Here is a 15,409-nt window from a genome sequence, read left to right as displayed (position 1 = left end):
GTTTTTAACTGCATATCACTATTTTACAGATACTTTATAGTATTTATTTTTAACCAAATAAATTATGTAAACGCCATGTTTTTTTGTGTCATGCACAGATTTGTATAATACAGCAGCGTGAGTAAGTAAAGTCTCCGTCCTCTCTCGTCTCTAATCTGCTTTTCTTCAGAGACACCCTCTCATCTCCTCTCACCGCTCATTGGCTGTCAGTATCTTCTCTAGCAGCCATTGGCCGAGACAGACGTCCATCACAGCGGGTTTGCCAGGCGTCTCTTGCTCACTCCTGCTGCTGTCAGCACTGCTGCAGTGATGTCAGGTGAGATTCACATGTAACCACAGGATTGATGGGTTTTTTTTAACTTCTGAAACCATGACAGGGTGCTGCAGGTGAAGTGGGGATCCAGTCAGTGTCTGACATGTAAGTTCAATCATGTCTGATCAGTGTTTGCTCCAAGTCTCTGAAAGGTTGTAAAGGTTGGATTGAGCCAGGCTACTTTACAAAGCAAGATGTTCACTCATTGTAGACTTCATGGTTAATTTGCACAGATTTTGTAAAATGTTTGACTTCTTTTCTTCAGTTGTTATGAAATGTGTGACAGGAAAACAACAATCCGGTGAAAAGTACAAAACCTGTAATCCCAAGGATTACTGACATGAGTTTAGGTTGTTGATATGAAATTTGCATATTAACACAAACCGTAACACCAAGGTTTAACAATACTACATATGATTGTTTAGTTCTTATAATATAAATATTGAACAAAGGATTTGGTCTGATAACCAAGATTACGCATTATAATAATAAATAATATAATAATTATTATTTATTTGTCATAAAACCTCCTGGACTCACATCCAGACTAAAATTGTATGGGATCTTCCAGGCTTCATCCTCCCACAGAGTTTGGTGGTTATTGGTTTATTAGTTTTTGCATAATCCTGCTAATAACAAATAAACCTACAAACAAACGGACACATTTAAAATCAATAGATCCAGATTTTTATTTGGTCGGCATCAAATTGTACACACTCAGATTATATCAATCTCCTAAATATACCAGATTTCTTTCATCAACATTGATGAATTATACTCAGATTTAGGGGTATCTATCACCTGAAATGGTTAATGCCATAATAATGTTTTTTATTAAGAGTTTAATCACCTGCAACAGTTACAGTTATATAATCTTCTCCTAACAGAGCCAGTGATGGGGACAAACAGCCAGAGCACCGCCACCATGGACACTGAAGATGACGCCCCAGTTCCGGCTCAGTTTGGCGATGACACTGCAGTGGGCATTGTCTCTGTGAAAGGCTTAAAGGAGAACTGGCAGAAGTGGTCTGACGAGCACCAGGAGTACCAGAAGCACAACCCCTTCAGTCACGATGCCAGGCCCAGCGCATTAGTCCCTCAGAGGGGGCAGGATGACTACGGGAGGCCCCTGCAGGGCTCCATGACGGAGCAGCGGGGGAAGGATGCTCACTCGCGCGTCAGCATAGAGGTTCAGGAGCTGTGTGAGGTGATTAGGAACATTGGGGAGATGAAAGACTGCGACGGGGAAGGAAGCAGCTGCGATGGGAAATCGGTCCGTGTAGAATTTGGGAAACTGTTTGAGCATTATGTGACTATCTCCAATAAACTGGTGGGGATTCTTCTGCGAGCGAGGAAGCAGAGGCTGGTTGACTTTGAGGGGGAGATGCTGTGGCAGGGGAAGGATGACCATGTGGTTATCAGTCTGTTACAGTGAACTGGATTGGTGTTGATGCCTTTATTCGTGTTGCATCTCCAGTGGTTGGTGCAGAGCTACTTCATAGCAGCACTCACGGCAGTTAACACATATCTTGCACTATTTCTATTCCAGTCATGTAATGGCACTTTAATTTAGGGGGAAAAAATATTTTCAAGACTTACACAACTATAGACCTCAGTGGCTGATCTTTAAATCCACCCCACGCCTCAGATAACATTAGATGTACAAGTGCATTTTCTCTTAATGCTACAAACAAGTCATTGACAGTTAGAAATGTTGTAAAGCAGACATATATAAGGCCAATTAGCAGCATTTGTGAGCAATGAAAGAGGTCAGGCCACCATCAGCATGTTGACAATTGAGTTTTCAAAAAAATTAATAGTCCTCTTAACCATTTGTTCCTATCTAATTTAAGGATGAAAGGCCATCCATCTATTATATATACCACTTATCCTTTTGAGGGTCGCGGGGGGGAGCTGGAGCCAATCCCGGCTGACATTGAGCAAGATGCAGGGTAGACCCTTGGCACGTCACCAGCATATTACAGGGCTGACAAACAGAGACAAACAACCATTCAACCATTTTAGAGACTCAAATTAACCCAGTCTTTTGATTGTGGGAGGAAGCAGGAGAAAATTCAAACATGCAAACTGCCAATCCGGGATTCAAACCGGGAACCTTGTTGCTGTGAGTGAGCGCTAACCACCACACCAGGAACAAAATCAATAGGGTATATGACAAACAATTTTTTTTATTTAACAATAAAGACATCAGGGATATAATGGATGTAAAAGGTAAATTCTACCTCATATTTCCCACCTTTGTAGCAGTGTTTGCAGCAACTACCTAGTTACTTCAAGTACAACATTTATTTACATTATTACCACGACCAGATTCATTTCAGTGATGCTAACTGCATATGGTGTGGGGAAACCTTACAGCTTTTCAATGTGGGGAAAGCGTTGCAGCGAGCAGCTGAAATGAAGTCAGAGTGGTTAATGAGAGTGAACCAAAGAGAACATGAGGCTCCCTGTGACAGACAATATGGTGCTATAGGATGAACCTGATCCGACTTGGCTTGGGTGCTTCAGAGTGTGTATTTATTACCAGTGTGCTTGTTATTTAGGAAACCTTGTTGTAGTTTGAAACTCAGAATACATGAACCACAAAGACACAGTGTGAGACATTATGATGAACTACTGAGGCTGCTCTAATGCTGCTGCTGCTATTGGAAGAGCACACACTGCCATGCACATTCATTTTACTTTCTTAACACGAGCAGCAGCTGATTGATAAATTAACAAGCACTTCTCATTGTCTTATAATAAAGTAATTAAAGACACAGTGTCCTGCTTGTTTTCTATTACTGGAGGTGTTTTGTGATCCTTAAGCACTAACTGCTGCAGTTAAACTAATGAATGGGAAAGAGAGGTTGTAAACTGACATCATTATTAGGACTTTATACAATAGAAACACACTGAAGTCACCACAGTGGAAGAGATTCAGACTGAGAAGAAGCAATAAATTATTTATTCTAAATCAACATTTCTGAAAGTGCATACACATTTATACAGTAGGATTTCTTCACATTCCATTAATATATTAGAGAATAATACAGCTGCATTAGTAGTTACAACATGCACCCTCTAGCTAGTTCATTTTATATCTTAACACTGTTAGAGAACATTTCTTCAATTCAAACGATGAGTAAATAAGCCATTTAATTTAGAACCTGGTAAATGGTGAATGAAGATGGCACTTGGTGCGTCAGAGTGAACAGCTGTTTGATCTCTCAACATAGGATTTATATCAATTGATCTTTAAAAATACATTCCAGTATACACCTATAATGTCAAACCTGTGAAGCACTTGGGCACTGCTGCATGACAAGAGACCAGTTTATGAATCATCACTTCTCTAGCTGTGAAATGATCTCAGTAAGTCTATTGTTCCATTCATCTCTCCAGTCCTCTCAGTAGAAAAAGACTGCCTTCAACAACAAGCTCTGGATCACACTGTCTGTAACCTGGTCCATAGAGTGAATATTGATTCATATTTGGTGGATGAAAGAAGATTTAATTCACTTCTTCTTCTGTAAAAATACAAAAACTTATGTTAAAGTCTCAAGCAGCAAGACACAACATTTGGCTTTGTTAAAGCTTTCACTTTGGTTTTAAGTGTGAAGTGTCTTCACAAAACTAAAAACCTAAGTGGTCACTTATTACAAACATCATGGAAATACAAATATCATTTTCTGTGTTCAAAGAGGCAGCAACCTAATGTGGGCGTGCAAAATCCAACATGACAACTGCAAGAGGCTGGATGTTAGCCGAGTGCAGCAGGAAGTGGATTCAAGTGGTCAGTTGGTCTGTTCTTTAGAGTTGAGAAGTTCAATCAGCTGCTCCGCCTGCAAAACATCAACAAAAAGGACAGAACAGAAATTATAATGACAACAAACCTGCTTCATCTTAAACGTCAACCTGACTTAACTGATGTACTGGACGAAATATGAGTTTGACTGTAGATCTATGGTGCGCGGTCTCCCAGTCGAGTTATTTTAATACAAATAAATCCATTATACAGCAGGTGGCAGCATCTGGCTTTACTTTTAATCTAAGTCCAAAAACCCCACCATATTATTATGGACTCATCTTGTGCAGAGAAACTGAAATTACTCTTCAAAATAAGAGACAGAAATGTGCAGGCACAGTAAAGACTGGCTGGGGATTAATCAGATAAGAAAAAGGTCTAAAGTCTTTTAAAACATGGTGCCTGCAAGAGATTGACACTTTGCTAATAACTCAATTATATACAATATATAAATCCCAGTACAAATGTAAAAAATTGGGCTTACCGTGACAAACCAATAGGAATTGAGTCTGTAGACTAGGCGGGACATGAAGCCCATTTGGCTGGCAGGTGCCAGGACATGAAGGTGTAAGTGTGTAACCGAACAGAATGGGGGCCAATGGAAACCAAACCTGCAGGCACAGGAGAGTGTTAGTGTTGACAACGATGTTTACTGAGTTTAAGTAGCTCGGCTGTTACAACAACAAAGCAACAGGGATGTTACCAAAGCTAAGTAATCAGTCAGAAACAATCACACAGCATTTTACAAGAGTATTTATCACAGTTCCCATTAGATTAAGTACTATTGCTCACTTGGTAAATACAGTTCAAAGGTGAAACTACTCCAAAGTACATACTATAATGATCAGTACTGATAATTAGAACCTTTATCTGTGTATGATTATCAGTACCAATCACTATTTGTAATCAGAGAAACTTAAGTAACGCTGTGCCTGAGGTTGATTTGATCAAGATACAAAAGCTTCACCACTGAAAATGTTTGGGGATGTTCCTTTTGTAGTCGACTGGAGCATGTGACGCAACCTGAAAGTGTGAAAAGGTACAAACAACGAAAAGTAGCCTACCTGACGTCACTGAGGTCTGTAACATTGTTTTTCTGTAGGATCTCCTTCCCTTTCTCAACCATCCGCTTCACTGGGTGCAACAACCAAAACATAAAAACTTGTAAAACTACTTTCCATTAATATCAGGATTTTTTTTTTAACAAACAATGTTGCCATTCCATTCCATTTCATTCAGTTGCTGAATATAAGATCGTGAGCTTGTTCATAGCATATTTAGCATTTCTTGTAACACAAGATACAAGCAATGCATAGCCAGTGAAATAACATATGTTGACATGAATTGAAAACAGAGACATGCAGTGGTCATGGTCACAACCTTTTCAAAGTGCAAATATTTCCACAGGCACGTTGTTTAAACCTTACCCAAAGGCACGTCTTCTTTGCTGAGTGATTTACAGTTCCCTACATGTCTGATTGGGACGACCAGGTAGTGGTGAGGAGCTGCAGGTTTGATGTCTCTGAAACACGAAATCTCTTCATCCTGCGGCAGAGACAAATAAATAAACAACAAGTCAGCAAGTAGAAGTTAATTATTGTGCTTCAAGACTGGGAGGGTTCAAGTGCACAGGCTTGTGCGTTTACTTCATGTTGAGTCCTTGAAATCCTTGAGTTGTGACACAGATATTTCACCTCACTCTTGTTCATGGTGACCCCCATTGCCTCAAGTTTCAAAATAATTTATTGTAGAATCTTTATTAAAAGTAATTTGTCTACTTTGTCATCCTGCACTCATAACTTGCTCATATTAAATAGTATTTAAAAAATGCATGAGAGGTGACACAGTTGAAATTCTACAGTAAAACCGTCTTGACATACAGACAGTGGGGGTCACCATTAACTGGACTGAGGTGAAATATCTGTCACCTTTCAAGAATTTGTTTAAATTAATATTTAATATGAGCAAGTTATGAGTGCCATAATGAAAGGTAGCCAACTATGCCTTGGATTTACTCCAAAAATCTGCAGTAAAATGTTCTGTAACTTGACATAGAGACAGTGGAGGTCACCATGAACAAGAGGGAGGTGAAATATCTATATCACACCTTCAAAGTGCAGCTGGTGTGACCGGGTTTTTCGCAAACAACCGACCACATGACCGCATTGTGTTTGCTGTTGGGTATAATAACCATCATAAACAGTAAAATAACAAATGAACAACAGGCTCTTTTCAGCTTCATATGGTTTCTCCTAAAGTTGTGACCCTGGACAGACGTAGCATCAACATCCGCCCAGAGATCTGATCACAAGGGGGCAGCTGTTTTCCAAGCTGCGGCCTCTATTCTGAATTTACTCAGGGTTGTTAGTGATAGTGCAAAAGGTTGGTAAATCTGGGCTACAATAAAACTAGCTTGTTAGCTACATAGGCTATTTCAGCTTGCATTGTAAAAACTGGCAAAGGACAACAGATTAAAATTAGTTTATATAGCTAACTCTGGCTCATTAATAATATTTTATCTGTTGATTAATGAGCACTGTCGCTGTAAAATAAACGAACAATTAAAACACAATGTACGTGTATAGTATATATGATGGCTGGGTGTGGTTCACTTGGCAAAACAAATCAATAAACCAGAATATCTGCAACCATGGCACTAAATAAGAAACCTGACAGTTAAATTTCTTTTGAAATCAACCTACAGAGACACGAAAACATGAGCTACATCTTCACAAAGCCAGTATTTGTTATCAGAGAGACTTGTAAACACACAAAATAAACAGGCTAGCCAGCTAGCTGAAAGCTTCCCCGTCATATTCAAGGATTTTAAATATTCTCACACAGAGAAGAAGCTCCGTTCCCATTTCATTGTGTACAATCTTGCAGAAGATACATTTCTTGTCATATCCTTCAGCTGGTTCGCTGCTGGTCTTCGAAATGTCAGCCGGAGCAGATTGAGTCACTTCAACTTCCGCCATGTTGAACTGTTGAAGGTGAGACCTGCCCAGTCGATCTCAGAGATCATCGAGCGCACCAGGGGAAGCGAAAGACTGTCGATGTAAAAGATCGCGTAGAGAAAGACAACCACCACAAGAGGGCAATGTGCTCCATCATATTATATACATCATATTCTATTCAATTAATAATGTACTAAATAATAAATGATCATATTAATAAATTCTTTAAAAATCCTTGCTTCATGTTTCCACTTCTAGCAGCAAGGTCTGTCTCTGCATTCAGCTCAGTAGAAACCGGTCCACTCATTGTGTTTGTTCATGTCATCCTCAGATTTTTATTCAAAGTCAAATCCAATGTTTATGACTATAGGGATGTGTGACAGGGAAAATGACATCTATATATAAATATCATTAGACATTTATAATAAACGACAAGTAAACATAAATATGTGCAGAAATATATAATCAAATACATAAGTAAACAAAAATATATACACTTTGATGATAAACATAAGCTCTTACTGCATTTCTACATACAGAGCAAAAACCAGCACTTTAACATCAGACTTCAGGTGAAGTTATTGTTTTATGGTCTTTTTTTTATTACTTTACTGCACTGATAACCACTGCTTTGTTTATTTGTTTATTTGTTTATTTCGAAGGATCCCCATTAGCTCTACCCTAAGACAGAGCTACTTTTAGTGGGGTCCACATTTAAAACATACACACAAATATCAAACATTTAAAACATACATTACAATACCAATATCAAACATTTAAAACATACGTTACATTACAAATATCAAAAGTTAAAATACATACAAATAATGATCATACAATTTTACATAACAAATATCAAACATTAATATAGTGGTTATGCAATTTTACCTTTGTCATGATATAAAACACTGATATATCCAATTCCATAGAAGCGAAAACTGCAAACCATGTAAGAGAATACTACACATTTTTATGTACAGTACATCACCATCTAGTGTCACAAGTATGCTGTACCCAAGTGTTTTATTATTTGCTTTTTGAACATACATTTACGTGTCACGTTTATAATTTCTGTTGGTAGTAGGTTCCATGACTTCATGGCCCTGTATCCCACAGTGCGTTTAAGAAAATTGGTATTAGCTCTGGGGAGTGAAAACCTACCTTCTATTACTCGTCTAGTGGCATAGTTATGTGAGGCTACATTTTTATTTAGTTGCCTATACTGATCTGCTGGCGTTTTAGACTGCAAGAGGCGCCATGTTGATAAAAGAAGTGCAGCAGCCATCCTGTCTTCAACTTTTAGCCAGTGGAGACTGGCATGCATACTCTGTATGCTGGTTCTGTAAGGACACTGTAGAGCAAAGCGTGCAGCCTTGTTCTGTACTAGCTGTAGTTTATTCAACTCTTTCTTGGTGGCATTTGCCCATACTATCTGACAATAATCCAGCTGTGACAGAACAAGAGAGCTAACTACCTTTATTCTTAGATCAGGTGTAAGATGATTTCTGCATCGTCTGACTACAGCTAGTGCTTTGCCCATTTTATTGACAATAGTGTCAATGTGCTTTGACCAGGACAGTTTATCATCTAGGGTGACTCCCAATAGCTTGGTTACCTTTACTTGTTTGATGGATATTCCATCTATGCACAGTCTAAGCTCTGGCTCTGCTCTAAGAGAATGATTAGACCCAAAGATGATGCTTTTTGTTTTAGCTAAGTTGAGAACCATCTTGTTTTCAAGGACCCACTTTCCAATGGAACTGTTTCCCTGTTTAGGATGACTGTCAGTTCTTCTGCTGTTTTTGCTGATGCATATACAGTAGTGTCATCTGCGTACATACTTAGATTTGCACTTCTTAATACTTGAGGTAAATCATTAGTGAAGATAGAGTACATTAGTGGGCCTAGACAGCTTCCCTGTGGAATTCCACTTTCCACCAGCACACTGTCCGAGTGACTTCCATTAAAGAAGACTCTCTGTGATCTATTTATTAGATAACTTTCCATCCAGGTAGCTGCAGATGGTTTAAAACCATAGCACACCAGTTTTTCCAGAAGAAGCTTATGTTCAAGAACATCAAATGCTGCTGTAAAATCAGAAGGACTGCTCCACATAACATTTTATTATCTAGATCTCTGTACCAGTCATCTGACATTTGCGTCAGTGCTGTGCATGTGGAATGTCCCTTTCTGTAAGCATGCTGGTACTTTGTTAACAGATTATTTATTGAGAAGTATTCTTGTATTTGATCAAATACAGCCTTCTCAAGAATCTTACTCAGTGCTGGTAACAGGCTTATTGGACGACTATATTGGACGGCTTTATCTTATTGATCCTTCCGTGAGTCTGTCTTTATTTTACTGGGAGAAATCAATAACCACATAACTTACCCTCCTCCACCAATCTGCAGAGATTCCAATTTGCCGCTGACAAAGTAGGAGTTCTCTCCACTCCACCTGTACGCCTGAATAAAAGCCAAACACACAACATTAGAAACTAATACTCAAGCTTCCAGATATGTGAGATCTTACATACTAATATTGACATATATTCATTACTTAATTGATACGTACTGTATATACATGTATCAATTTATACATGTGAAATGTTGCTTGTCCGTCATATAAATGGGGCTATTATTTTATCCATTCAAAAATGACTTCAAACACAACTTAATTCCAACAAAGACATTTATAGTTAGATACCAAAGTCAGTAAATTGTGTGCTTACTGTACGTGAGCCCAGTGAAAGGGAGAGATTGAGATACTTTCCTTTGTCAGAGTAGGTGAACAACAGCAGTCGTGATGAGACTGAGGTTTGAAACCAATGGCATAAAGGATGAAAAAACATGCATAATGTAGTGTGCAATGTAATAATGTCAGTTAATGTTATTGTTACAATGTCATAATAATTTCTGACTTTCAACAGACAGGCTTTGTGATATCATGCCACAGAGAGGAAAAATAAAATTTCCCTACGGTGATGTAGAGTACCTGCCTTGGTATAAACACTCCTCTATCTTCCACTGTGGGTTGATATGTATTTCCATGGTATTTTATAGGTCAACTGTAAAGTTCAGTAACCGCTTGAAACTTTATTGCTTTTGCTGGAAATGTAAAGCGGTTGAATAAATAGTTTCCAAACCTTCCAGCTGTCATATATCGGACATGACACTTGTCCCCACTCAAACATAACGTATCAAAAACAATCAGGAATCCTGTGATGCAGATCTATGCTCCTGTCACACATACATTTGAATGATCTCACTAAGTCTAATAAGGTCCTCTTGTAGTTTACATGCACGCAGCACTCTGCAGGTAAATTAAGGGAACATTATTTCAAATACAAACTAACATTAGATGAGATTTGGTATCAGTATGAGCTAAAGAAAAAATACAATCAGGGCATATTTACTCTGGACCGAGACCTGTGACTCCCTGACAGTAAATGTTTCTTGGTTGAGACTCTGGGGCCCCTTGATTCACATTTGACCCCACACAAACCTTCATCTCTGCTGGTTTCAGAGGAAACCAAGTTATGCAGGTAAGGAGAAATAAAAATATTACATTCGCCAGAAGGTTTGATATATTTTTTTTGGTTTGTCTCGGTATTTTTCTTCAGCTTTTTCCAGGCTGAACTGCAGGTTACCATCATGTGTCTGTACGTGACCCCTTGTTGCACTGCAAACTGTGGTGGTTGTTTGGATGATATTTTCTTTTCCAGATACCTGAAGTTCCTAAATGTACAGCCATCTATTGGGAGACTGCAATTTACGTTATCACAGTTAATCTGTTTACTTCTATTCCTGCTCTGTTGATCAATATTTCTAGGTGAATGTTGGTGGTTCTATTTATCCTAATATCTGCTTGTGTTTGTTCCGTCTGTACTTATTTTAGTCATGTTTTAGCGTAGTAACATCAGTGAGCCAATTATACATTATACTTAATTTAGAGTCAAACCAACTTATTTACTATTTCTTTATTTGGTTCATGTAAAGATAACTTTCTTGATAAGTGGAGAAATGTGATGTTGTAATGAGGATTTATTAAAAATCAAGTCAGTGTCACCAGGAAAGATAAAGTTTTAATGTGGGTCCACAAAAATAAAAAAGACACACATTGGCAGTGCCAGCACAGCTTCAGAGATTCTGATTTTCACACAAAGACATGTACATAAACAGACACACTGGAACATGGAGGCTTTGCTTTAAAATTCCTTAAAATTACATTTAAATATAAAGATAAGTTAAAAGATGTGAAATACGTTAAAGGTTTCCTTATAAAACATGATCCATCCAAATGCAAATAGCCAGGCAGGTGTCACACTTACAAAAAACAGAAGTTACAGTTGACAGTTAACGGTTCCTACACAAACACACACACATGGATAATAATGAATTGTTCATGGTGCAACTATTTTTGTTCATGTTCACACCTGAGAGGTGAGGAATTCATATGCTGCTGTAGTAGAACATAAATTGGAGACGTCATGTTGGGAAAAGCTCAAAAATACAATCTCCCCCAATAATGCAAACTATCATGTTACAGTGTTTATACCATTAATCAACTATGTAGCTTTTTGTCTTAAAGGTTTATAAGGCTGCTCATGTTTTTTAATAAAACACAATAGAACATATTCACCTGTGCACACATGGCAACACTTACTGTAAAAATGTAGTTTAAAATTTCAGGTGGTATTTTTAGACGGAATAGAAATTAATACATTTTCCTAAATCCCTGAATTTGCTTACACTAGGTACTTGGAAATTTGTGTTATAATACCGTCCATAACCCCATGAGGGCATGCAGGGCTTCAGATGCTGCCAGTTACCTACTGGGCTCAGCACAGGGCAAGTCTAAAGCAGCAGGACACTGAACAACAGGGTTTCATCTAGACACCTCTGTTTAACAGGCACAGATGAAACCAGTGCAAGCAGAAGGTCCGGCCTAGGAACCACTAGAACAGGCCTCATACGAGCTGTGTGTGGACTAATCTCATCCAGGTACACACATGATACAGTGGCGACTGTTCTTTCAGGTTTAGTACAGTAGTAGCTAACCCACTTGAACTCCTTGAAGTCTCAAGGTTCTGTAACTGACGTTCCCGCTCAGTTCTGCACAGTCCAGACCTCGAGGTCTTGTACGATGAAGTCTTCCTGCGTGGAGAGCGGTGCGTTGTGAAAAGTCGGACAGGAAAAACTGGCCCCATGGTACAGATCAGCATCCAGCCACAGAGCGAAGCCATCCCTACAGACGAAGCAAAAACCAGCACTTTAACATCAGACTTCAGGTGAAGTTATTGTTTTATGGTCTTTTTTGTATTACTTTACTGCACTGATAACCACTGCTTTATCTTATTGATCCTTCTGTGAGCCTGTCTTTATTTTACTGGGAGAAATCAATAACCACATAACTTACCCTCCTCCACCAATCTGCAGAGATTCCAATTTGCCGCTGACAAAGTAGGAGTTCTCTCCACTCCACCTGTACGCCTGAATAAAAGCCAAACACACAACATTAGAAACTAATACTCAAGCTTCCGGATATGTGAGATCTTACATACTAATGTTTTTTATCCCTTTCTACATTTCACTACTTTCTAGAGATTTTGTTTAATTTCAAAACTTGAGAAATTCTCTTCAATGTTTGCAAAAATTATGGAAAATATGACTTTTTTCGTAATAAAAACACACCTGCTGTCAGACCTACTGATAGACTATAGGTAACACAGAATGATCTGTTGCTCTCTTTACCTGAAAGTCTGGGTTGAAGCTGAACAGGAAGGTTTCACCAGTGCCATAGCAGTATTTACTGACTCTGAATGGATCTGTGGAAAACGCCCCAAACACCTGAAAACACAAAGGCAACGGTTATTAAAGGAGAAGCCACAGATGTCAGTCTATAAATATATGATATATATATATATATATATATATATATATATATATATATATGATCTTTGTAGCTTTAAATTATCTATTCTGAACAATGAGCATTATCACTTTTGATACTTATATAAACATCCTTACCTAAAAATAATTGCTCATCATTTCGAGAAATGTGCCTTTTTATCGATATTGATATATATTGATATATTTGTTATTTATCTTTTGGATGACATTGGTACAAATGAAGAGACAAACCTTTTTGTGCATGTCTCTGACGATCAGCAGCACAGGACTGTCCAGTCCAGCCATATTCCTGTACAGTGTCTTCAGGCTGCTGCCATGGATGGCAGTGCTGTAGACCAGCTGCCATGGATAGCCCCGGGTCCTTGCTGGCATTTGAGCAGCAAGCTGTTGGTAAAAAGGGAAGTAGTTGTGAATCCCATGATGTCATAATGTAAACAGGCTGTAACTAATTCAAAATCCTCCTCTTAGATTCATCGGGAACTCACCTGCTCCAGGTCGTGGGCATCCAGCAGCTGGCTGTGCTTGCTCAGCACCAGCAGATCATCATCTCCCTCCTCCTGGTACTCGGGCTCCTCGGCCTCTGAGTCCTCAGAGCTGCACAGACTCATGCGGCGTTTGGAGTCCTTCACTCTGATAATCTGCAAGAGAAAACACTGGCTTGTCAAACCTTTCCCCACTTTATAGTAGCTTGAAGAACAAGCAGGTCTCCAGATGCAACAGATGCCACATCATGATAGATGGAAGGATGATGCTCAAACAAACATTTGAACAAACCCAGAGTAAAGCAGCACTAGTCCTACCTCCACATAGGGCTCCACACAGTCACGGGCAATGTAAAGTACTTTGACATTCTCTGGCAGCAGCTTCATCTCTCCTTCCTTTCTCTGTCAAGCTCTACACATAAGTCAAACCAATGCTGCACTCATTTTTTTTTTGTACTCTCCGGGTTACTTTCACTTTCTCAGTTTGAAATGCCATTGGTTGGAAATTTGGGTAGAGGGGCCTCCCATTGGTTAGCCCTGACACAGTTAACTTTCTTTTCTCATCAAACAGGAAAGTGAGGCATGGTTTCTTTGTGACACTGGGAGGGAGCTGTGGAGAGGATGTCCATATATAGACACGTGGGATTTCCCAGAACATCTGGGACCACAGCCAATCTCCCAAATTCTCCACGTGCTAACTTACTGTAATTCAGGAAATCCTGGCAGGGTTTTTATGGCTGCAGATAATCATGGCAACTTAACATTGACTTCTTTAGCATATGTGTATGTCAGTGCAGTGCAGTCCTCACCTCCCAATTCTTCTCAGTGGGGTTGATAGGGTGGCTGAGGAGCTTGTTGATCTCGGCCACCTTGTTCTTCTCCACGACCAGGTAGTGGTTCGGATGCTTCTCTCTGATGAGGAAACGGGGCTGACGTTGCTTCTTGCTGCCTTTGGTGTAGATGTCTGGTGACCACTGCACAAAGAAGGTGTAGAGGTGGTCGACCCTAAAGGGGCAAAGGGAGAACGTGATTTATTTTTTAAAGATAAACAGGCATCATATACTGTACTGACATGCAGTGCTGCTGTAGCTTTAATAAGTTGGCACAGTTGAACAGATGAGATTCCACATTGCTATTATGTGTGTAATCGTGCCTGGGCTTGAATCACAGGAAATTGACGCAGTTGGAATTTTTTAGTGGATCTCAGAGAAATTATTAACCCCTATAGGAAGTTGTATTTATCTATTATCAACTCTCTTCTATTAACAGTTAATGAGAAACAGGGATTCAAAGTAAGAAGCTACTTGATTTATAGATGTCAAACCTTGATTCAATCTCTCTCTTTCTCTTTCTTTAACTATTTCAGTCACTGCCTGTCACAAACACATAACCTCCAGCTCTTTGGCTTCCACCCTTCCACCATTAGATGCCAAACTAACTCCGCTTGCTGTTCTTGCACATATGTAATAACTAATAAACACAACACCACTAAGTAGTTCTCAATGGGTTTGCAAAAGGTTCATTCCTCTTGCATTTGATCTGAGTTAACCCTTGTTACAATTAGAATTTCATCGCAGTTCTCACATTTTCTTTGCATTAAGTAGAAACAAGCTGAACTAAATACCTTCAGATTCAACTTCAGGTAACTCCACCATTTACAGGAAACAGCATGATGTCTACAGCTGTGTCACTTACTCTCCAACGCTGTAGGCAACTCCCATGGCTGACTGTGGATGAAGGTGTGGAAGAGAAGGAGGTAGTTGGTTTGGAGGCTCAGAGCTGATCCAGCATGTCTGCTCCGAGTCTCTGCCATTGCCTGCATTATATACCAACGGATCAATCACTGATATAAGCCCCTATTGACCATAAACCCTCCCTTTCTCCCCTCGCAGATCTGCAGGGCCTGCACGTTTTCTCTAAAGGATTTCACAATGACG

At 39.3% G+C, this 15,409-nt stretch overlaps 3 protein-coding genes across 4 annotated transcripts; 1 reads left to right on the top strand and 2 right to left on the bottom strand.

Annotated features, from left to right (window-relative positions):
- Nucleotides 1-258: 258 nt before the first annotated feature.
- Nucleotides 259-3,067, top strand: si:dkey-29b11.3 (actin-binding Rho-activating protein-like). 2 transcript variants are annotated; one of them, XM_035164614.2, is made up of 2 exons: nucleotides 259-316; nucleotides 1,201-3,067. In XM_035164614.2, exons 1-2 carry the CDS (start codon nucleotides 310-312, stop codon nucleotides 1,746-1,748), a joined length of 555 nt encoding a protein of 184 aa, XP_035020505.1. In that variant the 5' UTR covers nucleotides 259-309; the 3' UTR covers nucleotides 1,749-3,067. The 2 variants fall into 2 exon arrangements, with proteins under 2 accessions (XP_035020505.1, XP_047196999.1); XM_047341043.1 differs by having other exon boundaries at nucleotides 270-418; nucleotides 1,201-3,066.
- A 196-nt stretch (nucleotides 3,068-3,263) lies between these two features.
- Nucleotides 3,264-7,145, bottom strand: hint3 (histidine triad nucleotide binding protein 3). Its single transcript, XM_035164615.1, has 5 exons — nucleotides 6,962-7,145; nucleotides 5,549-5,666; nucleotides 5,186-5,255; nucleotides 4,606-4,732; nucleotides 3,264-4,158 (listed from the first exon to the last, which is right to left on the bottom strand). Exons 1-5 carry the CDS (start codon nucleotides 7,097-7,099, stop codon nucleotides 4,111-4,113), a joined length of 501 nt encoding a protein of 166 aa, XP_035020506.1. The 5' UTR covers nucleotides 7,100-7,145; the 3' UTR covers nucleotides 3,264-4,110.
- Nucleotides 7,146-11,142: 3,997 nt separating this feature from the next.
- On the bottom strand, nucleotides 11,143-15,274 carry LOC118113686 (nuclear receptor coactivator 7). Its single transcript, XM_035163621.1, has 7 exons — nucleotides 15,168-15,274; nucleotides 14,282-14,477; nucleotides 13,476-13,628; nucleotides 13,222-13,374; nucleotides 12,832-12,927; nucleotides 12,497-12,570; nucleotides 11,143-12,325 (listed from the first exon to the last, which is right to left on the bottom strand). Exons 1-7 carry the CDS (start codon nucleotides 15,191-15,193, stop codon nucleotides 12,187-12,189), a joined length of 837 nt encoding a protein of 278 aa, XP_035019512.1. The 5' UTR covers nucleotides 15,194-15,274; the 3' UTR covers nucleotides 11,143-12,186.
- Between the last annotated feature and the right edge of the window lie 135 nt (nucleotides 15,275-15,409).

The sequence above is a fragment of the Hippoglossus stenolepis genome, chromosome 8, assembly GCF_022539355.2.
Source record: "Hippoglossus stenolepis isolate QCI-W04-F060 chromosome 8, HSTE1.2, whole genome shotgun sequence".
In the NCBI taxonomy this organism is placed as follows: domain Eukaryota; kingdom Metazoa; phylum Chordata; class Actinopteri; order Pleuronectiformes; family Pleuronectidae; genus Hippoglossus; species Hippoglossus stenolepis.
Note: the sequence above shows the minus strand (reverse complement) of the source record. Positions and strands in the feature narration are given on the sequence as shown.

Bases quoted from the DNA above. Each gene is read 5' to 3' on its own strand.
- hint3 (XM_035164615.1), bottom strand. From the start codon at position 7,099: ATGGCGGAAGTTGAAGTGACTCAATCTGCTCCGGCTGACATTTCGAAG. The intron at 5,256-5,548 runs GTAAGGTTTAAA...TGTTGCACCCAG, and splicing joins CAAAGAAGACGTGCCTTTGG to TGAAGCGGATGGTTGAGAAA. The intron at 4,159-4,605 runs GTAAGCCCAATT...GATGTTTTGCAG, and splicing joins ATTCCTATTGGTTTGTCACG to GCGGAGCAGCTGATTGAACT.
- LOC118113686 (XM_035163621.1), bottom strand. From the start codon at position 15,193: ATGGGAGTTGCCTACAGCGTTGGAGA. The intron at 13,375-13,475 runs GTGAGTTCCCGA...TTTTACCAACAG, and splicing joins ATGCCCACGACCTGGAGCAG to CTTGCTGCTCAAATGCCAGC. The intron at 12,326-12,496 runs GTAAGTTATGTG...CTTCGTCTGTAG, and splicing joins CTGCAGATTGGTGGAGGAGG to GGATGGCTTCGCTCTGTGGC.